The 24,744-nt window shown below is 34.5% G+C and overlaps 1 protein-coding gene across 7 annotated transcripts in view; it reads left to right on the top strand.

The window, feature by feature from the left end:
* LOC121319852 (CUGBP Elav-like family member 2) overlaps positions 1 to 24,744 on the top strand; it is a 168,107-nt gene that overhangs the window by 8,000 nt on the left and 135,363 nt on the right. For 2 of the 7 annotated variants that reach the window (XM_041257730.1, XM_041257727.1), the window contains exon 1: positions 8,494 to 8,896. The exons of 1 other annotated variant lie outside the window; for it this stretch is intronic. In XM_041257730.1, the coding sequence (XP_041113664.1) occupies positions 8,844 to 8,896 (53 nt within the window). In that variant the 5' untranslated portion in view covers positions 8,494 to 8,843. Of the gene's footprint in view, positions 1 to 8,493; positions 8,897 to 24,744 lie in introns of those variants that run through there. 4 more of the 7 variants (XM_041257733.1, XM_041257734.1, XM_041257735.1 and 1 more) reach the window with 4 other exon arrangements.

Below are 24,744 nucleotides of genomic sequence, written 5' to 3'. Positions count from 1 at the left end.
ACAGACCACTTAACCTGCTGCTTAATAATACATGTATTATTATTTTCTGTTGTTGAAAGTATGATCAAAAAAGAAAGAAAAAGGCTAGTGAGTAACACTTTTAGATTATGATATTTAATACCAACTCCTAATGTCAAGTTCTGGGTAAATGATCATATCGAGTCATGCTTTATTTTATAGGAAACTTTTTAAACTACATAGATGTTAACAAATAACTGCTTGTTACTATATTTTAACTACCCTTTAACAGAAATAAAGTAAAATATTTATAGATATTTTTAAATAAAACTAATAAAGGTAAGGTTTAGCCAATTACATGTGGTTCTATTTTGTATACCCTTTTATTAGTTTATAAAGAGTGTAGGTTCATATGAATGTGTTCATATGTTAGTCATTTAAAATACAGCATAATCTAACATCCTGACAAAATATATTTTCAACAGTCGCATTTTCTATGCTGCAGTATAAATCTGAGTTTTTTACTGTCTGTTCCATAATTTCTAGAACACTCGTTCATAAATGAAAAGGTAAAACTTAGTCAAGAAAAGTTTCATCTATTGCCTTCATTCAGAGTTTCAGTTACATTCTAGTATACAAATTATTCAACTTGCCAAACGTGGGGTAAAATTTGTCAGGACAAGAAGACGTAAACGTCAAGTTTATTAACGTGCTCAAAATTATTGAGCAGCAAGTTCAGTGGAAAAACTAAGCCATTCTAAAAACAACAGAAGAGAAGAGGTTGAACTGGTCTATATCTGTCAAAAAAAGCTGCCATACTGATGTTTTTCAGTGGATCCAGAATGTATACTTTATTAAGAAATCGTATGATTCCTCATCCACAGTAATGAACAGAACTGGGAATTCCTTCCTCCAACCAAAGTCTGAGTGCTTGTATAACATTCATGTGGCTGGTAAAATATGGAACTGAAAAATGATTAAGCTGAGGAAATACTATAGCTAAACATTTTTCTGTCGTATGTATGGATGCATAAAATATTCTGAATTCTGGGGAGAGGAACAGTACAAAAAAAAAGAATGTCTGGAAATTAAAAACAGATGAGGCTTACAGTATCTACAACTCAACAAAGCATGTGTCTGCTGTAAAGAGTTTAGCAAAGTTCAGCAGAGTTTAATAATGCGTTTGTCGGGCCCATGTTTGCTGGTTGTTCTCTGCAAGATTAGTTTCATGAGAACTATTTTTCTTTAAAGAATGACTTATGAGTTTATCACCAAATGGACAAAAAACAATAATTTTGGAAGACTGACAGTTTTCCAGTTTAACTACCTCTGCCAGTACTAAAACATTTGGCTCTGAGCACTGCCTCTGCAGGAGGGCAAAGCTGGTTGAAAGGACTGGAATGCATTTTCAATTAGTCATTTCTGAAAAGGGGAGGCAGTAGGTACAGTATAGGGAAGAAGCTGGTGTTGCTGCTTTTAAGAAAAAGGGAAGAAAAGGTACAGGGCTTTTTATCACGTATTAACATGGGACTCCCAAATTGAGGCCACTCTGTAAGAGATAGGCTTTATTTAGACAATAACCTCCTGGAGTTCGTTTTGAGAAAACGGCTTTCATGAGGCCACATCTGCATGAAAAAAAAGCATTTTTTCTCTCTTTTTTCTAGATTTCATCTTCTGTGTTGCAGCGCATATTTGACCTGGGCAGACTCATTGCTACTTGACCAAGAATCTCAGTTATATTTGCACATACTTTGGCCAAAATAGATGATATGAATGCTTTCTAGGCTTAAACTCAGAAGGCTCTGTTGATGAAAAGGCATAATTGACAATTCAGCAAAACTTTAACAAGGGTTTGTAAATCTCTAGTGGCCGGCACTGTCAGTACTTGCTGTTAAACAGCAGAGAATAAGTTTCAGGACAGGTGTGTTGGAATCTTTTGACAGGCAAGGAATCATTTTCATTTTCTATAATGCCTTTGGGCTAAGTTTTTCTATTGCATGCATGAACCCTTTTAGTTACTGTTATGTGATACAACATAACATCTGCTTGTTACAGGGTGCTGCATACAGTATATACTGTTCAAGAAGTCATTACCGTGTAATTGTACTGTAGCTCCTCTCATATGCACCTTGTCTTTACTTTGTGAATTAGTGTTTAATTTACATAGGGCAAGATTCTCAAAAATTTCTAATTATTACCGTGGTATTTGGAAACACAATGGTGATGTGCAATGCATGACGTCTTTCTCAAATTTACTCTGCATATAGTGCATGTAAAACCATTATATATCTAGGCTGTTGTGGAAACTGGTCATTTGTTATACTCATGACTACTTTGGTGTTTAAGCAGAATACAACAAGTGGAGAAGTGACTTTCTTAAAAATATATTTACCATGTGCTATATAGTGTTTTTCTCATAAAATGTTTCTGTTACTTGAAAAAAAAAAATATTATTATTATTATTATTATTATTATTATTATTATTATTATTATTATTATTATTATTATTATTATTATTATGACAGCATTGAAACACCTTTACTTTTTCTGCATGCACTGCTTTGTAAATCTAGTATTCAACAACAATTTGCTTGCCTGAGCCAGCAGAATTAAATTACAACCTTTCTCCATTCCAATTCTTGAATGTGTTTTTGTGTTTAAAAAAAATATATACTTATTACTTTTATCATCTGTTGAAAGCAATCGCTTTGAATGGACCCTGCTGGTGACCGATAACCACACATTTTCCTGTTTATGGTATATTTTTGCATGCAGCAATAAGTCTGTACTTTTCATATTTGTAGTTGAAAATCAAACTCACCTGATACCAGGACCCAGTAAGGCCATGCTCATTACCTTGTGCAGAAAGACAGGCCAATGTACAACTGTACAACATTCTCTCGATTACAGTTAGGGATAGGGTGATTTATATCTTAAGCTCAGTATTCAGATTCTCTTAGCTGGCCTGTCTTTCTAGACCATATGCTGTATGTTTAATCCAAATGGTGTCACTTCCATACAAATAAAATATAAGCCTTAGCATCCTGCAATGCTGAAGGTTACAGATCGGCATCTGTCTTTGTTAATCCTTTATTTTCAATGCGGTAACAGGCAGCTCATTTAGTCTTGCTAACGCTTACTATATGTATCACACACAACCACACTCTTATTCTGCAGATGTTTTGTAACAAAGTGAAACCAGGCCGAAAGAAAAGAGAAAGTCTGTGAAAGATGATGTAAATCACCTAAAACTACAAAAGGAAATGCAAAACACCCACGGTAATTGTTGATCGGGTACCTTCATTTGCTCTGGCCTCAAATGCTCTCTTCAAGACAGGACTATCACAATATTTGTTTGGAGAAAAACCAGCACAAAGACTTCCTGTGCTTTGTTGTGCATGTCCTGCTGTGCATAAAAAAGATGGATTTACTTTGTACTGTTTTAGAAATACAGTGCAAGAAATATAAAAATGATTTACCTTGGAACCAAACATTACTTGTTGTTTTTTTATGTTCCAATTGCTTGGCTTTTCATGTATTTCAAAAAGAATCAAACTATTGTAAAAGGGATTTAGTTTTGATGAATTAACCCCTCTCTAGCATTACAGGTATGTCACACTATAGTGTCTGTTACTCATTATCATGAAATTAAAACGTTTCTGTTTATTTATTTTGTGTATGCTTTTGAAAAAGAATAGTTTCCTTAGAAACTGCAACCTTTGCGTTTTTCATTTCTTTTCATTTTTTTTTTAATCCCTGTCTTGGCCAGATGAGTAATTCAAATGTTCAGCTAAACAAGCATGACCAGGTTTTCACCAACCCTAAACCCTTTTATAGGGCCAATTTATCTGACTGAGAAAGTTTCTTAGTCATGCAAGCTCTGTGAATAAAATACAAATCTCAAATGTTAGATGTTCCTGTGCAATAATTCTATAACATATTGTGCAAACTGATATTTATATACATACCCTTCAACACACACAAACATAAACTGTATCTTGATAAAGCCTTTTGTTTAAAAAAATAAAAATAAAAAATCTTGTTACAACCTAAAAATTGCTTGAATTTCTACCTGTACTGCAGGGGTGTGCAATTAAAAAAAAAAAAAAAAAAAAAAAAATGTTGTCCAAGGGACAAAAAAAAATTATATAAAGATAAAATATAAATATCTGATCTAAAAATATTTTCATCCTTCTCCCCATTGCACAAAAGGGTAGAATGTAACTTTTTTTCTTAATTTATTTTTACCCTGTTTTTCTCCCAATTTAAAACAGCCAATTATTTTAGGCTCAGCTCACTGCTAGTCCAGTCCACAGGGGTTGCTGGTGCACAGAGATCACCCTGGCCAACCTAAACCCTTCCCACTAAGGCAATGCTCAGCCAATTGTGCACCACCCCTTGAGAGCTGTCATCCATGGTCAGCAGTGGAGGAGCATGGACTTGAACTGGCAACCTCTAGGCTAAAGGATGCATCCTGTGCTCTATTTGAAGTGCCTTTACCAGATGTGCCACTCAGGAACCCCTAGAAGTAGAATATAATTTGTAGGATTTTGGTTTTATTTAACAGTGAACAGAATCAGTGATTAACAGGGGCAGATCTAGCCTTGTAACTTGACAGGTTCACTAAATTCTTCAAGATACACAAAAGGTTCCCTGACCTCAACAAATTTATAACATACTTTAAGAAAATGTTCCTTTCAGTACAGTTTGGAACACATTTGCTCGTAAATTTAAGTAACATACTAAGAGTACAACTATAATAAGCAATTGTTGGGAGTTATTCAAATATAAAAATAGCTCCTGCCTGTTTTTTTCCATTCTTTCTATATAAGCTGAATCCAACTCCTGATGTACAGGTGTTTCAGTTTGTTGCATCACAGATACAAAATCATTGCCAAGTCTTACTGCTGCTTTGTGGGATTCTGATTTTTCTTGACGTTCTTTCAGTGTTATAACTGCTTCCGCAGATTTTAAAATGACTTTTGTGTAACCTGTCAAATTTCTCTGCAGCAGGGTGATCCTGGCTTCATACCATAATGGCTTTTTTTTTTTTTGGGGGGGGGGGGGGGGGGGGGGGGGGGGGGTGGTGGACAACATTCTCTCACTTAAAAAGAAATACATAAATGAATTAACACATAAACACACTGCACTGAGATTTACAGTCGGTTTTATTTTAAAATAATAACATATTGTACAGATGATCTCATATATAAGCATTTCATTTCTATCATTATAAACATATTTGACAATATTCATGTTTAAATTGTTTCACAAATCAATGGATTGTGCTTGTCCTAATAACTAATATGTTCAAATCTAGTAAAAAACAAAAAACAAACAAACAAAAAAAAAAAAAAAACAGTTTTAAATAGAGCGTTTAAATCTGTACAATATGTAAATATGGTAAATAGCAAACTAGGTTAGCAACAGTAAAATAACAAAATAAATAAATAATTGAATTTATAGTACTGGTACTGTACATGCTTGACCACACAACACAATTTTTTCTAATGCACACCTTAACGACTATGGTGTTTTTGTTGTTGCTGTAACCTGCTGAATTTAAATGTCAGGTCCATGCATAAGGAAAGCAGCATCACTTATTTGCTAATTTGCAAAAAACGTAAATAATACCTTAAATTTAAACGTTTAGACTGTGCATTGCCAGAGGCTTTCTTGGCAGCCATTTTTAGGTTTCTTTGTAACCAAAATAGAAGATCAGCTTTTCCCACAGCTAGTCAATCAGAAGTGATAGGGGTGGGAGGTAAACACTTTTAAAAATGTGTGTAGGTGCTAGACTTCCACAATTCAGTTTTCAGAAACTTGCGTGGCTCTCTAAAAATATACCCAGTGTATCTTTCTAGCAACAGAACAAACACTGGAAAAATAAATAAATACAAACTACTTATCCAACGGACAAGTATAACGGCAAACTTATCCCCCACACAAATCTTATTGTTCCGGGCATCGAGCGATACGAATTGCACAACCCTGAGTACTGTATTAAATAGCATTGTGAGCTAAATAGATGTTAAGTTATATTCAATTACTTATACTGTCTCAGTTAGCTCTGTTTTGTACTGTACATCCTAAGAAAAGTAAAATTAAATAGCGTTAAAAACACACACATCCAATTATCTATACCAGTGCAGTAGATTGCTCAACCACGCAATATTGTACTATATATTCAATGATAGGAATATAGTATGTGATGGTTTACACTGCGTTTTAAATAATAACTGTTCTAATAATAATTATAAGATTGTTTTTAACTTAAATTTAGTATTTACATAGAAATACCAAGAGGGTTTAGTTGAACCCATCACACTAAGTTTAGTTGTATCTTTTTGTAACGTTAACATTGTTTTTCCCTTTAAAAACACTGCACTAATTTAAAACAGGTTATAAATTAGGTCCACATTCTCAGTTCAGGAGTGACCTTGGACTAAATAATAAAAAAAGTGAGTGATACTGATTTTAAATGACACATATATTCACCCATTCTCTTGGGAACAATGCCAAATTGCAAGTTAATGTCCTTGATACACTATCAGTCTACCAAATAATTACAAGATGATTAGAAAAAAACGTAAGACATGGCTTTCTCTGATCTCAAAGTGGTTTCTGAATCAGGTAAGCTCCTAAGCCTCAAGGACAGAAGAGAAATCTGATCTAAGACTATGTAAAACAAATTCATTGTTAACAAGAACAAAAATCTAAAAGCTTTGCAGCCTTTAATGAAATGTGTATTTAAATGAAAGTAACACCTTCAACTACTTTAATGTTGTAAGTGGTTTAATGACCAAAAGGTAAAAGAGACCAAAATCGCAGATGCTGTGATCGATCCTACTGGAAAAATATAAAAGGCTTAAACGAATGCTGTATACCCACTGAATAGTTTTTTTTTTTTTATTTATTTATATTTGTTTAATAGTCTCTAGCACAAGCAAGCCTGAACAAAGTGGATTTTATGTAATGAGGCTATTATAAAAATGATCACTAGGGGCAATGTCTTCCACCCAGACAGTGAATTTGTAAAAAATTCCTTTAAGTAATGTTTAGAGTGTCATTCTAGAGTCTCCTCTGGGTTTTCAATGATGACAGTGCCACTTGTTTCTCCAAAAATAATGATCTAAAATTGTATCAGACATTTTAAATTGCAATGTGGTTCTGTTACTGAACTCTTTGGTGAGGGTACATAATTGGACATCCTAAATTATGAGGAAAAAACAGGAGAATAACAGTAAAACACCAAAATGCATTAACAAAAAACTGATAACAGAGAATTGTTGAATCCCAAACAGTAGAGAAAATATTTACTGACTGAGTGGCTGTTCTCTCAACATAAAGGCAAACAAAGCTCTGAGTCTCATCAGCTCCTCTCATTGTCTCTCTGTTTACAGTTAAGAAATCAAACATTTTAACCCTTTTACAGTTTATTTTATCTTAGAGCAGAGCAGTCAGTTCATAATGAGATAACCCGACTGTTCTGCTTCATTGAATTGAATCCACTTACAGCATAATAGAACACAATTTTGTTGGTTCCATGCCGATATCCCGATTCTTCCTGACGTTATGACTAAAAAACCTCTGAGGGGAAGCAGTGCCATCTCCATTCTGTAAGACCTGTTATTAATGGGAAGTGGCAACTGTGTAAGAGGTCGGCAGCATGGTTTTCCAAGTGCTCAAGGGGCACTCTTACATATATATATGTGGTCATAGAATCATCTTTGATATGATTTGGCACTTCCACTAAAAGGTAGACTTCATTTTGGTGCGGTTTATAAGTTGGGTTTTCAAATGGCCTAAGTGTAACTATACTGTAGCTTTAAAAAAACACTGCTAAAAGGTCTACAACTTAAAAATAACCCCTTCTTAGAGGTTGCCGGGCAGAAACTAAAATGGGATTTTTTTGTGATGCTCTTAATATATGCTGTATGATGGCTGTATAGTATACTGTAAAATGCAGTATAACCACTGTCTGTCCACAGACAAATACAGACACATGTATGCTTTTCCATTGTTGCTGGTACCAAAAAAAAAATAGTCATATTGTTGTGGTGAACAGAAAGGGTATTCTTCCTGGTTGTGTTAACTGGCACAGTTTGCATGTTGTTAACAGAACGGGGCTGTTCATAAAAAAAAAATTAATTAATAAATAAATAAATAAAAAAACATAAAACAAGAACTTGAAAACTCAACTTTTGTAAAATTAGACCAGTCTACTAGGAAAGTATAATACTAGGAAAGTATAATAGTCTTCTTCAGCATTTGAACACAAAAATGTTTTGCCATGACAACAATCTAACATGATATATCTGCAACACTGAAGGAGAAAGAAGACAGAGAAGCATCTATCAGTGAAAGTATAGTATAATTTTAAGAGAAAATATAAATATATAAACAAGGTAGATTACACAACATGAAACTGTTAAATCTTCAGAAAAAAGGAAGTGAAACTCCAGAGCAAAAACACTGCCCAACTGAAAACAATAAGCCTTTTTTGTGATCTGTGAAATACTGCTGCTGCTAAAGTCTAGATGTTTCTCTGTTTATTCCACAAAGAAAGCCAGAGGACGGTGTTAATAAAGAGAGATTTCACAGAGAGTGGCACTGGGGATGAAGTGAGATACACTAAGATAAAGGTCACATTTGATCAGTTGGAGCAGATTATGTGGGCTTTAAAAGGTAGGGGCAGAGAAATGAAGCCAAGGTTAGAAAGCAATATAGTGCAGGATTGATTCTGGGGGCGGAAGTAAGCTATGACAAGTGCTTATCAGCCAGAGAAGTAGGACGAGTTAAACTGGGCTGTTGTCATTTGCAGACGAAGTACAGCACTCACTGCTTTTGTTCAGGCTTCCACCCCCCTGTGCTGCTAGTTAACAATGGTTTCTATAATTTCCGATCTGGATCCAATGAAAGGCTGGGAAGTATTAAGGTAGGCTTTGTTAATTTCTGCTTACTGAAGATTTGTGTTGTGGGTAGAGCAGAAATAAGACTGGAAGTTGTAATTCTAATGTGGATCATTTAATGGTAGGGTTTAGCAAGGTCTTTCTTGTAGCTGGCTATGTTTATGAGTTTAAAAGCCTACAGTCTTGACAGATACTGAGCTGATATCAGAGGTGCTGATTTAGGGTACTGTTACAAAGGCTGCTGTTATGGTTAACCCACATGAAAACAGTGTACTACAGTACAATGTTAAGCTATACAGTTATGTGTTTGACTTCTGGCGGCTGCTGTGAAGCACTCCATTTTCATTAACCATTCACAAATTACCAGGCCCTACAGTTTGACTTAATTCTGTTTAAACTCTGCAGGGCAGTGGGCTGTCTCATATTTCATCACCTATTCAAGTTAAACAAATTTATTGAAGGCAAGTTGTGTTATTTTTTGAGAAGCATGACCCTTTTGTGCAGGAACAAGCAATTGCTGTTTAGAAACTGTCTTTCCTCCACAGCTGAAAAACAGTTATCCTTTCATGATATTGCATTCTGTTAAACAGCTCACTATATTATATTTCTGAAATCATTTTAAAAGGCAATTTTATTTTTGAGGTTTGCTGTTTTAAAATATGTGATTGTCAGTTTTAATATGTACATCTGTATTATTATTATTATTATTATTATTATTTATTATTATTATTATTATTAAGCCTAAGTTTGAAATTAAAATAGGAATCCAAAACTAGGTCTTTGAAATTAAAATAGGAATCCAAAACTAGTCAAGTTTGATATCCTCTTCTGAATTGCAGTAATTCTGAGGATAGCTAGGTGTCTTCCTGCATCTGTGTTTCTGCTTTTTTTTTTTTTTTTTTTTTTAACTGAAAGTGCACTGTATAGGAAATGTGTCACCAATTCCACACATTAATAACGAAACACCATTTCTTATCTTGTGTGTGGTTGGTACTTCCTGTCAGGGCTGTATTTTTATTTTAACTTCACTTTTTTTATTAACACTCATGATCCCTTTATTGGGCTTTACAAAATATTATTTTGATAGCATACTGGAAAGTATATATTTCAGTAAACATACGTAGTGGTATGTTTAACACAAATAAGTAAAAGGATTTACACAGTTTAATTTATCAGTTTTAAATATAGAAATACAACAATTTACAGAACTATAGTTCAAAACGTATATGAAAGCTTACCATTTAAATGTTTGTCTTATCTTTGAATTGCATATACAACATTTAAGTGCCGTTCTACAGAGATTGTATATTATACAATACAAAAGAGAATCTTAGAATATATGTTAATATTCCTCATTGTGTTCATCTGTGCTAGTCCCTCTCCTCTTAAAATTGAACACATGACATGTTGTAGATTAATCAAATGTATTTACTTTTCTTTATTTCAAAATTGTGTTTAATTCATTTAAATTATGTCTCTATTTCACAAAATACTTCCTGATATATAGAGTGTTGATTTAAATCCATACTCAACCAATAAAAGTGCCGTACCATATATGTATATATATATATAATATATATATATATATATATATATATATATATATATTATATATATATATATAATTTATGCACATTATAAGCCCATGTATAAAGCACTTCTATTCATGTTCCCTGTAGAGAGTTGTCAGTACAGTTTCAACAGAAGAAGAAGCTGATGTCCTTACTGTTAAACATATATTTTGGCAACATAAACAAACTACAATGTTTGTTTTATAGAGAGCACATGAGATTAAACTATGGAAGAATGTAGTCAATAAACTTCTACTTTAGCATCAAACTGAATTTGACTGTGGGGCAGTGCATCCTGAATAGAGAAACTGTCAGGAATACTGTAGTTTAGGCACTAGTCTAACTGTGTACTGTGTAATTTGTAATATAATGTGTGGTGCAAGACAATAAAAGGGTCCAGGAAGAAAGGAAATGGTGTTCTTCTTAATTGCTCTGTTTTATTATCCTTTATTAAAGCTCTATAGGCTAAGATTAGTACAGGCAACAGCTGCTCATAACGAAGGGGAGGATTTTAACAAAGGATCAGCTTTAAGATGCTTTTTTTTTTTTTTTTTAAGAGAGTAGTGGGACAATATAATTATCCCTTTGTTGTTTAGCAGGCTGTGTATTATGTATATACTGTAGTATGTCTGATTTGGTTTATTTTATAATTCTAGAATTTACAGTGTGGTTTTTTTTTTTTTTTTTTTTTTTTTTGGTTTTTTCTTACTGAATCAGTGGTGTGTAAAGTAGCTTTCAGATAAACTAGCTTGCTAATATATTAGCCTACATTAAGATCTCTGAGGATGAGCCCTGGTTCAGAAGGAAATAATAATAGCCTAGTACACATGCTGCTAATGCAAAGGAATGCTTCTGGATCTCATATTATAAGGCACAGTGAAACTGTTAATGGGTTTACTCATCTTTTTTTTTTTTTTTTTTTTTTGCTGATGCTGAAATGTCTACGCTGTATTTTCACTCTTTATTTCAGTTGAATTCTAAACTATACCACCTTCAAGTCATTTACATTTTACTGATTTACCACCCTGTTTGGACTGATAAAAAAAAAAAAATTGATGTCAGAATAGGCAAGCGGTTCCTGTTTATGTTATTATGAAACAATATACAAGAACAACCACTTACTGTAGAAAATAATAGAGGATATCACAGTATACCTTTATATTAAGCTTGCACCACTACCTGTGTGTGATATGTGTATTATACACCCTTATTACTATCTACTGTTAAATAATAATAATTTATATATACATTGCTCCCTTTTTGTTTCACTGTCTGATGTACGCATTAACACAGTGTGCATTTAGGGGTCCTTATACTGAAAGTAAAGTATACAAGATTTTAGTGTTGACATAACCTAACCATGAATTAACCACATTTGTGAATTTTGAGTGGGTGAAAATATTAATTTTAGATTTAAAAGGTACAGTGTGTTACATATGTATTTAAACCATTTGTTGTAATGCCTTAATGGGGAAATTTGCTAATCAGAAGTACCACCGGACCCACACATGCATTTGGTACAGTTCATCATGGTGTGGGCAGGGTTGTTGGATTTGGGGTATTGAGAAATGGGATAGGATTTTCAATGTGTTTTCTGTGACTGGCAACAGGGAATACCAAATGCTCTATCATATTGTAATCTGGTGATTCTGATGGCCATTTTAGACCCTGCTGCAGGGTACTGCTGTGTTTTTGATGCAGTTGATTAAAATGACTCACATATTGCCCTCACAGAGTGTTCAAGAAATGCTTTGTATTATTCCATTGAGCTTTGTATACATTTGTGGTAACATGAATGCTTTTGTATAAAGAAAGGATTTTTATGTTTATGAACCTGTTTCTAAAACAAGTAACATACAACATATATCATACTGTGAAGGCTGTAGTTCTCTAAGCACGGGGGCAGATGAATAAATGCAGAACTGTTTGGGGTGGTGTATTTGTTTCTAATTTTGCTCCATTAACTCGGACCGTACTGCTTATTAAATATCTTGGTATCCACTAATAAGCAGATAATTACCATTGAAAAATCTCAAATCTAACAGCCTTGCTGCTGATAAATGCACTTGTGGGATGGCTTGCCCCTTTTGGTTACTGAGTTGAAGAGATAATCTATAAAGAATCAAGCACTGTGTATGGAAAGTACAGTTGTCCTGCATTATACCGGCCCCCTTTCTAACGCCACGCTCGCATACTGCCAGCTATTCTCTCTAAACAAATGTCACCAATTTAAAAACTGTGCTATTTTTACCCATTATATCGCCACCCCACTGTCCATCCACCAAGTTCACAAGCCAAGCAAAAGTAAATATAAGCATTGTAGTTTCCCTCATTTTAGTGCCAGAGAAATAATCATGGCCAATTACAACAACAGTTATGCAGTTAACCTTTGACTCACTTTCCTAATTCGTTGTTAACTGAACATTTATAGTAATGTCATCAACACTCTCACAACAGAAACCTTAAGATGGCGACCCTACATTTAACTGCATTAACTGCATAAAAATCTGCATGTATGCATATGAAAATAAGAAAGTAAGACCTCACAAATGTTTTCTCGCCTAAGTGAGGCATACTGTTAATCCATGGACAATTGGAGACACTGTAATGGATAAAAACAAATGGCTAACCTTGATGGGACGGGTCGATTTGTTTAACCTGAAAAAGGCTTGACACAGTCTAAAATAAGTGACTTTTATAAACCACAGTAAAAAAAAGTATGCGAAGAAGTTTGATTTTTTTTGTTACCTTTTGTTTAAAAAAAGTGTTTGTCTGTACATATTCATATACATTTACATATACATTTTTTAACTGCTTAAAAAAGAATGCTGTTGAGCTTAAATTGCTTTATGAAATAATTAGATGGCATCGTTCAATGGCGGATAGTATTCAGCAGGTTTAAGGTCTTTTCACAATGAGCTCGTCGCATCAAAGAGTCAGCGTCTAGCATATTTTGACGCTGTTAAGTTGCTTTCACACCAAAGGCATTAAGAGCATTAGAATGCAAGAAACAGTAAACCTGTGATGCACCTGTGATGCACAAGAAGTCGAGATGTATTATTATTAAATAATATATTTATTGTTCCTTACCTAAACAGCCATAGTTAAAATAAATTTTTAAAAAAGCACAACGCAAACAACCAAAAATATTGTATTATTATTATTATTATTATTATTATTATTATTATTATTATTATTATTATTATTATTATAATAATAATAATAATAATAATAATAATAATAATAATAATAATAATGATAATAATTACCCTACTTCTGACTGTTTACGTTTCTCTACCTGTTTCCGAATCCTGCTCCAAAAACTGCATTTGCAGCCTGTATTTCCATGGTTTTATATTTCTTACTGTCTGCCCACTCTTTGGGCCTCATGCACTAAACAGTGGTAAATTACCTGAAATACTGTGTGGTAAGAGAAAACCATACTGCACACAAAAAGGAAGGTGTGTCCGTCTATTCACTGCTATAGTAATATGCACGAATAAGGCGAGCTAAATGATTCATTTGCCAGTCATCATAGCACGTGTTACACACCATTTATTTTAGTATATGGGCACTCCAAAAGGACAGCTAGTCCGGCTGTCACTTTGTCAGCTGCATCTTCAGTGGGTCTCCATAGGAAAAAGGGAGGCGGCCCGGTGTTATGCAGATTTTTGTATCTCCATACAAACCTGAATCTCTTTAGATTTGACACCTGTGTAGATTAAGATCGCTATGCATATAATAAAATTAAAATGTGTTTTAAAAGAAAAATACTGTTTTTTTAAGATTACTTTTTTTCAAGGGTTTTGGCTGGATGTACTGTAGAAAATCAATGGTGTTAAATGTGCTGTTTTATTTTGCTACAGAATTAGTTTGGTCGTTTTCAATGTTTGTTGCAAACTGCAGCAGAACTCAATGGCAGTGCTTGAGAACACAGCGGGACTCAGGCACAGGAATATCGCGCATCCACGTCCAGCTTTGAAAAACTGCATCTGCACAGGCATAGAATCATGCAGAGATACAGAATTCTGTGTAACACCGGGAATGTCTTGCTTTGAGACAGTCAAAGTGGAGAAACAGAAAATAATTAACTGAAAACAAATATCTGTTTGTTCACCTTTATCCCCCTCTGGTTTATTTTGAAGGTACTCCAGTGCCCATATGTTGACTAAATATAAATGTGTTTCTTTTAAGGGATTGCAAGTGTGCAGTTTATTTGTTCTTTTTTTCTTTTAAGAAACTAACCTTACAGCTGCATATCTGGCGATTTCGACTTGCTGCACAGGCTAGTCACAATTTATGCAGTAGGCCTACTAACTGTTGTCTTTTCCATGATAAAAATGCAAATGTTTTCAGGGCAGAAATAATTCAGTGTAATTCATGTGTTAAAAGAGCACAATAGTCTCTTGGTCATTTTGGCAGTACGTCATCATGGAAAAAATACAGTACATCATGGGATTTTATACAGCCCTGTCTATCCCTACAATGCATATTGCATTGAGAAAGCAACATGTTTGGAATCGGAATAAAGGAAATGATTATGTAAAACAGTTCACATCCAGTCATCTTTTATGTACAGTATTACAACACCATATGTTAAAATAGTGCCCTCTTAATCGACAAAACTAACGAAATACATCCTAGGTAGCCTATATTTGACATTTTATTTGTAGTGTTCTGTGGAACATGGGCACTCATTTATCTTGAACAAAATGAAATACAGTACCTGAAAGCAGATATACATGTTTCTCATGTTTCCCACACAGCACTACTTGTGGTCTGCTCTATTTATATTGTGATTTAGACAGACACCGCCTGGTTTCAATTAGCGGTAAACTTAACATGCACTGAGACACTTAGGACAGTTAGCACCTTTAAGTAAATATGGTTTTTATATCAATTCCTTCCCTTATGTTATGGTATTAGGGGAGATAATTTGAATACATTTCCATGGATTACCATTATTAATTGTATGTAAGTGACTCGCACACGGTATCTTTTTCCACGCGATTCATTTCACGTGCAAAGTTATTTACTACTGGTTAGTGAATATAACAGGTGTACAAAGCTCACAGCAATGGGCTTACTCTGTGGTAAACTGGTTAACGCTATTTAGTGCATGAGGCCCTTTGTTTTTTGCTCCCCTTTTTTTCGAGAAAACTGGTCCCGCAAGCTCTTCCATCGCTTTTTAACTACAGTCACAAGACGTGCAACAGTACTTTTCTTGTGGTTTGCTAAAACACTTTAACCAGACCAGAACCATTAATGTGTTGCATATTTTTAATATGTAGGCTACAGCTGAAATTCTTAATCTTAAAAAAAAATAAACTTGATACAAGTATTCAGTTTAAACTTTAAAGATACATTTTGTGTTTGAAACACAGGGCTCTATACTCATGCCGTTCACCACAAATAAGCATTTTCATGACTGGACATTTATGTATTTATTGTCTGTCCTAAAAATCAATAATGTAAAATATACATGAACATTATAAACGTTAAATGTATACATGTATTCATTTAATTCAGATAGGGGTATTTTTTTAACACGTCGGGTTTCATTTTGTGTTAACAATTCTTGAAAGTTTTTTTGTTTTCTTTACTGTAGCTCTGTTTATATCCATTATCTTTAAGGACACTTTTCATTTCGGAAATATCTACTGTTTTAAATCACTCATTTTCAAAAAAAAATATTTGCGCTGGACTTTGACGCCTTGACGCGACGCGTTCAGTGTGAAAGGACTTTTACAGTCAATTGACCAGTACAGTAAAAAAAAAAAAAAATGTAGGTTTTGTTTTTGTGGAATTGTTGTTAGGGTGATTTGACACTAAATAAGTATTTTTTATTTTTTTTATTTTAAGTATAAACTGTTCCGTAAAAGTAACCATGTATGTTTCAAACAGATGGGAAAAGATGATTAAACGTCACTAGTAGACCTACTGTTGTGTTAAGAACTAGTACTGTCGTTTTTTAAAAAGATTAATGTTTTATTAAAATGGCCTGGAGATACTGTAATTGTATAACTAACAAAAATAAAAAGTTTGAATTTATTGCAAACATAGAAGATTGTGTGTCTGTGTTTTTTTGGACCCTCACTATAATGCCATCCTCACTTATTGCCCGTTTTTGCCCTTACCAGGCTGTATAAAGAGGGTTGACTGTATGTTTAAACCTAAATTAAACATTTGAATTGGGGGTTATCAGTAGAGCTGCCATTAACTGAGAATATATATATATTTTTTTTAGATGAAGCTCTATACAGTGCAATATAGTGTAATTTGGATTAATGAGATTCACCCAGTCGTTGGATTTGAAGACAGATTTAAAAATGAGATAAGAGGTGCACATCTGTTCAGGGAGACCAATATATTTAGTAAGCAAGTGTGTGGGAGATGTAAAGCTGGAAACAAATGCCCCGCCCAAGTGTCACAAAGACGGCCGGAGTGGGTGATGTCAGACCAGAAACAGGAAATAAACATCAAGAGAGGTGGAGTTTGGTGGAGCTGAGCGAATGGTCTTACTCAGCATTTAATAAATGAACAGACAGTCAGGAAATACAAGGTTGCAACAAACAAAAACAGGACACGGCACATTTGCCAAAATAAACAGACAAACAAAACGGACTAAATAAAACATGGTGAGCAGATATTTTACTACTACTACGACTACAATGACTATTATTATTATTATTATTATTACCTCCGTCTCCAATCCCGTTCTCCACTCACCAAACACCCAACCCCGAGTGGGTGAAAACATGCTGCTTTTATGCAGCTGTACCGAGACTCGACTGCTAATCAATCATTCAATTGAAGACGCGGTACAACTGCACGTGAATTAATAAAGTGCAATTCCCCATGCTCACATATTATAACTTTTTACTTGCATGTGATGTGCTGTGCAATCCTCATGCCTAAATACAAATATACATTTTAAACACTTGTGTTACACAGAATGGTTTATATTCCATGTACCGATGACTATACACCAACATTAAAACACAACACATAACACAAAATATACACAGGAGCGGGAACTTTGCCACATATACCCCCCCCCCCACACACACACACACACCTTGTGCAAAGCACACATGCCCTCATGGGAGCGACATGTAGTCTCCTGGAGGCGGATGTGGGAGCAGCGTGTAGTCTACCCTTATTACAGGGGACTGGTGCGGCTCTCCCTCACTTGCAGAGGAAGGTGATGGAGGCAGAGGAAGCACTTGCTCCTCTTCTCCAGGTGGTGATGGTAGGGAAAGTGATACCAGCAGGCACTCACCCTCTGCTGGTGGAGATGGAAACAGCTCCCTCTCGGGCTTTGGATCTCTGCGGTCCCCCTATTTGGGCGCTGGACTCTTGTGGTCCCCCCGTCTGGGCGCTGGACTCTCGCGGACCCCTTGCCTGGGTGCTGGAGACCCTGCTACCTGGGCTGCTGTTCTATTTATAGCTGCCTTCAGTTAGCAGAGGACCAACTCCATACCTTCCTCCAGGGTGTTTGGGGTGTGTTCCCTCTCGTACGCCTCCCATTGCTCCCTGTCCATCAGCCATAGGACCCGGATGGCTATGGGCATGGACTGTGCCTCCAGCCCAGCATTGTCCCGGATCCAGTTCCTCAGCCTGACGGCATCTTCTGACATTTTTTTTTGTTTTTCTTGGTTTTTTGTTTTGTTGTTTATTTTAAACAAGAAATTGCGGTTCCTGCTCTGGTCTGCGTCTAGGGGGTGCTGATAATCCTGGTTCTGACACCATGTGTCACAAAGACGGCCAGAGTGGGTGACATCAGACCATGAATGGTCTCACTCAGAAAACGAATGGTATCGCTCAGCATTTAATAAATGAACAGACAGACAGAAAATAAACAGTTGCAACAAACAAAAACAGGATACGGCACATTTGCCAAAATAAACAGACAAACAAAATGGACTAAACAAAACACGGTGAGCAGATATCTCGTGTTCTGATGACTATACACCAACATTAAAACACAACACATAACAGAAAATATACACAGGGGCGGGCACTTTGCCACACCAAGTCATTCTGCATTTATTCATCTGTCTCAATAATAGCTGGAAGACAACATACAGCAAATACACAAATTGGTACTGTTCGATTTTAGAGTTTTATGAGGGAAGCATTTCAAAATATTTATGTGAACTACCCAATTGTATTTACAGTACAAAAATACTTTTTTATTACTGTTTATTGAGAATAATATTGAGAAAATAACAAAAGATGCTATACTTTCCTTTTATAAAGTTCAAGTATGTTTCAGATCTATGGGTTTTTTTTTTAATTATTATTATTATAAATATGTTACAAGTTGACACTGGAAATACTTTTAGAGTTACTTGCATAGTGTAAAATAATATAAAACCTCTACCAGAGGGTCTTTGCTATTGGATTGCAATACATAATGTTGAGGCGTGCCACACCTGATTACTGCATGTTGAAGGCATTTGTTATGATTGTATAGTGTGAGGGAGCACCCTCACTGGGGCATGATGTTTACAATGAGTCGTGTTGCACAATGTTATATGTAACTGACTCTGGGGTGGTGTTTTTATTGTTGCAGTAAGTGTGGCTGTGGCTAGCCCTTTAAAAGGCTGTCAGTCTGTAAGGGAAAAAATGGAGAGGACTGACTAGTATGAGAATCATTGCTTAATATTACTTAAAAGAAAATAAATGCTTGTACCGTAAAAACAAAAGGAGGAAAGCTCTGAGTGTCTCTGTGATCCTGACGTACGAGGTGGACTTGTGGCTCGGACTTGTTACCCCGTTACACATAGGATGTGAGTCTGCCAAGCTAGCAATGGACCAAAACAAAGGCCTGGATGGAATTAGACTAAAATTCAAAAACAAGGTCTGATTCTTTCATCTGTATGATCAGTTACTTATTACAAAAACAATCTTCACAGCATGCAAGGGCACAAAAGGGTATTTGCTGGTTTTAATAAACAGCATATGTTGCAACACAAGTGTGTCTTTAAAATGTGTTTCTACCTATGTGTTGGTTGATTTGATTACATATTCAATGTATGTCTGTGTATATGAAGAATTAGGTTGGTTTTAATCCTGGTCCTGGTTAATAATATTCATGGACTACCAGACCTGTTAACATACGTGTAGAGATGTTTATTTCACATTTTATAATATATTTTTTAAGCATATGCTGTTTTATAAACCTTACTTGATAATGTAGTATGGTAACATTTCTAACAATTGAAATAAAATAATCATATGAAGTGCACCATTGTAATTATACATTCAGCATCTGAAAATAAATTCATCTTTGTTTCATTAGCAACTGACATTGTCTGTAAAAAGCTGTGGACAAAAAAGCTTTGTCTTTGTAAAATTTCATTTATCCCTTTAAAATTCTTGAGTGGGCTGAGCTGTAGGAGAATGGTTTAAATTGAGTTGCATTTTTATTATTGAGGGTATATAAAGAAAGTAGTGTTCGATCTTCATTATATAAATCCTCTGTATTATAAGAAATATGTTCCATGGTATGTCTGTTTCAGTGTAGAAATGTGCCTGCTCATCATCAACGTGTTATCTGTAATGCTAATATTAGTGCTGCTTTATATAATATGCAGCATTTGTGGGCTGATAATGGCTCTTACCTGAATAGCATTCTAGCTAATTGATTTTAACAATATCTTGGTTCAGGTTTTCTTAATGCATCATGCCTGCACAACAGAATGACTTTCCATTGCCCCTAGGGTATAGTTGTCTGTTAGACACCTTAGTATCACAATTTCCTGCCTATAAATGTGCGACACAGGCTACTGCATATTTACTGAGGCAATCTGGGACTTCTTTGGAGAGTGTTCAGTGCCACAGCGATATAAATCTGTGCTTAAAACAGCAGAGATGCCATGCTGGTGGGAAGAGGAGGGGTGCTAGTGATTGCATTGTAGCATACTTTGCAATCTTTCAGAAACAAAAAAGAGGTAGGTTGGTGCGTGCCTGGGCAAAGAATTACACATAGTGGTTTTCTATAAAAACAATTAGGAAAATATTAAATGAAAATAAAATATATAATACAATACAACAACTAAAGAAAATATATAAAATAATACAAAGTAAGGGAATTTCATTTTATGCATTCTAGCCACATCTCAATTACTGCATATATATATATATATATATATATATATATATATATATATATATATATATATATGAAACAAGAACCTATGGGCAGGATTTATTATTGTATCAAACTTGCGGTATAGGAACATTGCTTTAGTAGCAAGTGATTTTCAAACGAAATTTGTTAATTAAATCAATTTGTTAATGCTTTGAAATAGAGTTGATGATGTCGTTAATTAACACGTTTTTCGTTAAAAGCTTAATTGTCGCAGGTCATGTACATCACTTCCTGTCTCAACAACTAGATAAGTGGAACTCGTTAATCAAAATGCATGTTAACGAGATCAAGAAAAATGAATGTAAGCATAATTTGCTGTTATAGAAACTACTAGCGCAAAAAATATTGGGAATATCTATTTTGTATATAATTTGTAAACTTCATTTAAAATTGTGCACTGGGTTTTTATTTGTCCAGAATGTACATTTGGTTATAACACTTCCCATATAAAATGTTGATTTACAATTATCTGGTGTGTGGGTAGAAATCGGACGCACAGATTAAAAATAAATAAATTAATTAAACCCCACTAGTCATTTACCCTCATTCGAGGGACTATTTTGTACAGCTTACTATATACAACTCTTTTAATGGGCATTCTGCAATCTTTTTTCTGTTTAAAAAGAAAAAGAATACCTTTTTTGATGGGGTGGGGCCATGGCTAGAATTTATTTTCTTAATTTCTCCTTTTGTATGTATTTTAGCATGTATGATTGTAGGTTATACATAAATACTTCCATTTGTGTCTGTAGTTGTTAGTTATCATACAAGTATACCATGTATGTAACACTTTACATATTTATTAAGCTTTTAAAATTACGTTAGCACTCTAACCCAATACACAATTTATTTATAATTAATAGTTTGGTGAATTCCTCTAATCATGTATTTTCTCTGGTACCCACTGAATACATACAGTATTATAAGAACATATTATATGCGTACAAATATGTGAAGGTGAAAGTGACCGTTGTACATTAACTGTGGGAGGAGTCTGAGAACAGTACAAATACGTTTAAGCAAAACCTGTGTCAATGATCTTGATCACATTCCTAGTGGATCTGTGCGTCCTTGTACACCTGTTCTTCACTCTTGTGTGGATTAGACACAGGTGTTAAAAGCCAAGGACGCATTGCAACTCTGCAATCACCTATGCCGTTTTCTAAACCAAGATTTCATTATTTACAATTGGGTTTTTATTTGTATAATTCAAATAAGATCTACAGTAGAGGTCAGTTGTCATATAATATATGTATCCAGATATGCTACAGTTGCATTGATAATTTATTGGTAGTAACAGTACACTGGGTGCAAATAATAGTATATCATTAGATAAGAACATACAAACATAAGAAAGTTTACAAACGAGAGGAGACCATTTGGCCCATCTTGCTCGTTTGGTTGTTAGTAGCTTATTGGTCCCAAAATCTCATCAAGCAACTTCTTGAAGGATGTCAGCTTCAACAACATTACATCCTTTCTCTGTGGATGTTTTTTATTTTATTTTACTCTAATCTACTTCTGTTAGTCTTTGTTTCATTCCTTCAAAGTTTTCCTTTTTAGACTTGTAAGTCTTTACTTTTTGGGTTTTAAAATGCACTTCAAATGATACCATGTTGTGATCTGAGTTTGCCAATGGTTCTCTGACCTCTGTTTTGTTATTCTGTCTTTGTTATTTGAAAAGAATAAATCAAGGCATGGCCCCCTCTAGTTGCTGCCTTGACAAATTGCATGAGGAAGCAGTCATTCGTCATTTCTACCATTTCAGTTTCATCTGTCATGCTCCCCACAAGTGAATAAATCCCATTCATAAATACATGTATATAAAAGGCTAAAACTACAAATGTTGAACTAGGTAGTCTGTAAGGAATTAACTTGTACACTCTCTCTGTATCATGGGCGTTCAAAGTGAGTTATATGCTCTTTTGTTAATTAAAACCGTCCTTTTCCAAGTGCAAATGAACTCCTCATAAATGATGATAATTAACACGGATTTGCTTTTACATTCCCACACAAACAAAAAAAATAGTCGCAAGAAGCACTGCTTGTTAAGATGTTAACATTATTTCGTAAAACAACATCATTTTTGGAAACCACATTAGCATGATTATTTAATAAAGAAACAGGCATAATGACCGCTTGAAAATCAATACTAAATACCAATTTTTTTTAGTTATCATTTACGACCTGTTGAAAATCCTGCCCTATTTGTCTTGTAACATCTTCTAGCCACCGTGGCTGATTGAGAAATCAGTCCTACACATTTCTTCGCTGATGCCTTCAAAAACTGTTTGCCGCTGTTTGATTGGTCGATTAAATTCTTGTATCCAATCAGAACCGCAAGGGTTAAAAATCAGTAGCCTACCACTTAAATCAGTAGGGTTGATATGTATGCTGTAGTAGGCCAAACCTTTATCTTTCATTGAATAATTATTCATTAAGATACTCCTTTAAATATATACAATAGCACAAGAATAAAGATGACTTGTTTTCAGTGTTATTTCCCTTTTTTCAGAAATAAATGATTCCTAGACTACTGTATGAAACAGATCATATATCTATGGTTGTAATTATACTTGGGTATGATAAAATATTTATATATATTGTTTACACTTCCGTGAAGTAATAGCTATCGCAGCAGAATTCTCACACCATATTACTTTATCCTCCCCTGTATATTTATTGGCTGTTGATCTCCTGTGAGCAGAACAGTCACAAGATACAATTCCTTATTAAAATTATCTCATTTCCAATATTGGCACTATGCATTTTCTCCAGTCACTATGTAAAGAGTTTTTTTTTTTTTTTTTTTTTTTTTACAACAGCAAAGATAACATCAACATATGGGTTAAACAAATATATTTTGCCAGGTGGCTTAAAGGTATACTTTTTTAAAAAATAAATATTCTCTATAAAAAAAAAATCCAGGTTAAAAATGTAAAAATGGAAAGTACTCTTTTGTTTAGGAAAGAGCACTGAAAGATTGTATTGTGTAAATGTACTACTGAGCTGGAGAACAAGCATTGTTCACACTTCGGTTCTCTGCATATTTTACCATTTGTCCACAGCTGTTTCCTACAGTGTAGTTTCTTGATTCTGTTTTTGACCTAATCTTTTTGTTTGTTACCTTGGTTACCAAGTCTGCTGTCTTATTAATGTCATCATGATGTGACTGCATCTATAAAAGGTATATCAATGCATCAGTTGCTTCACAAAACTCTTATTTTCCATCTGTTTGTTTGATTTGCCTCTTTAAACTAGTTGAATATATTGTACTAGATGATGTTAGAAACAAAATATAAAATAATAAACTTCAGTCAGTATTGAAGTAGTCTTTTTTTTGTGGCTACCATTTTTTTATGTACTTCTAAGTTATGAAATATTCAGTTGGACACGAAGGCTGTGTGATTAAATGATAATAACTGAGAAGTAATTAATGATTCCTGAGCTTACATAGTAACTACTATCCAGGATTGTCAAAGCAAGGTAATGACAGTTTTAGAGAAAAATGATAATAACTAACCAGTCAGAATAATTGTAAGCACTGACATTCAAAGGGAAATATAAAAAAGCAATTGAAAAGGCATTGAAGCTACTTACTGTTTAGTCAGCATGCCTCATATAATATTTTGCAACATCAAATTTTTGTTTATTTCTTAACTGAAACTAATTTCATGCACATTAACCTCTCGCAGCCTACCTTATAAAGGAAGTCATAGTTCCTTCCTCGGCCTGCTAAACACTAAGAAGACGGTCATAGTTAAGGCTATAGTTTTTCATGGTTATCACTGATTTCACAATTACCCATTGCCATGTGATATTGCTGTGTAATATGTAGTTCCTCAGGAACATTCCCATTTCTGAAAAAATAGTAGAAATTCACGTCTCATAATAAATACAGCAAATGTTTGCTTTATTGATGCACTACCTGTTATACTTCATTAAGGAACCTCGCAGGCGGTTTAGTGGACTTTTGGTAAACAATTGACCACACTGCATTGAGCTGCACAGTTTCTTTAAAATATCTTCAATGAAAAAGTCACCAGCTGCATCAAAGATCAGAAATATTTCTACTAAAGATCACTCTGTCCAGTACAAGAAGGGGACAATTCATGTCCGTTGTTATTTTTACATTTATTTATGT

This window comes from Polyodon spathula, chromosome 8, assembly GCF_017654505.1.
Source record: "Polyodon spathula isolate WHYD16114869_AA chromosome 8, ASM1765450v1, whole genome shotgun sequence".
Lineage (NCBI taxonomy): Eukaryota > Metazoa > Chordata > Actinopteri > Acipenseriformes > Polyodontidae > Polyodon > Polyodon spathula.
Note: the sequence above shows the minus strand (reverse complement) of the source record. Positions and strands in the feature narration are given on the sequence as shown.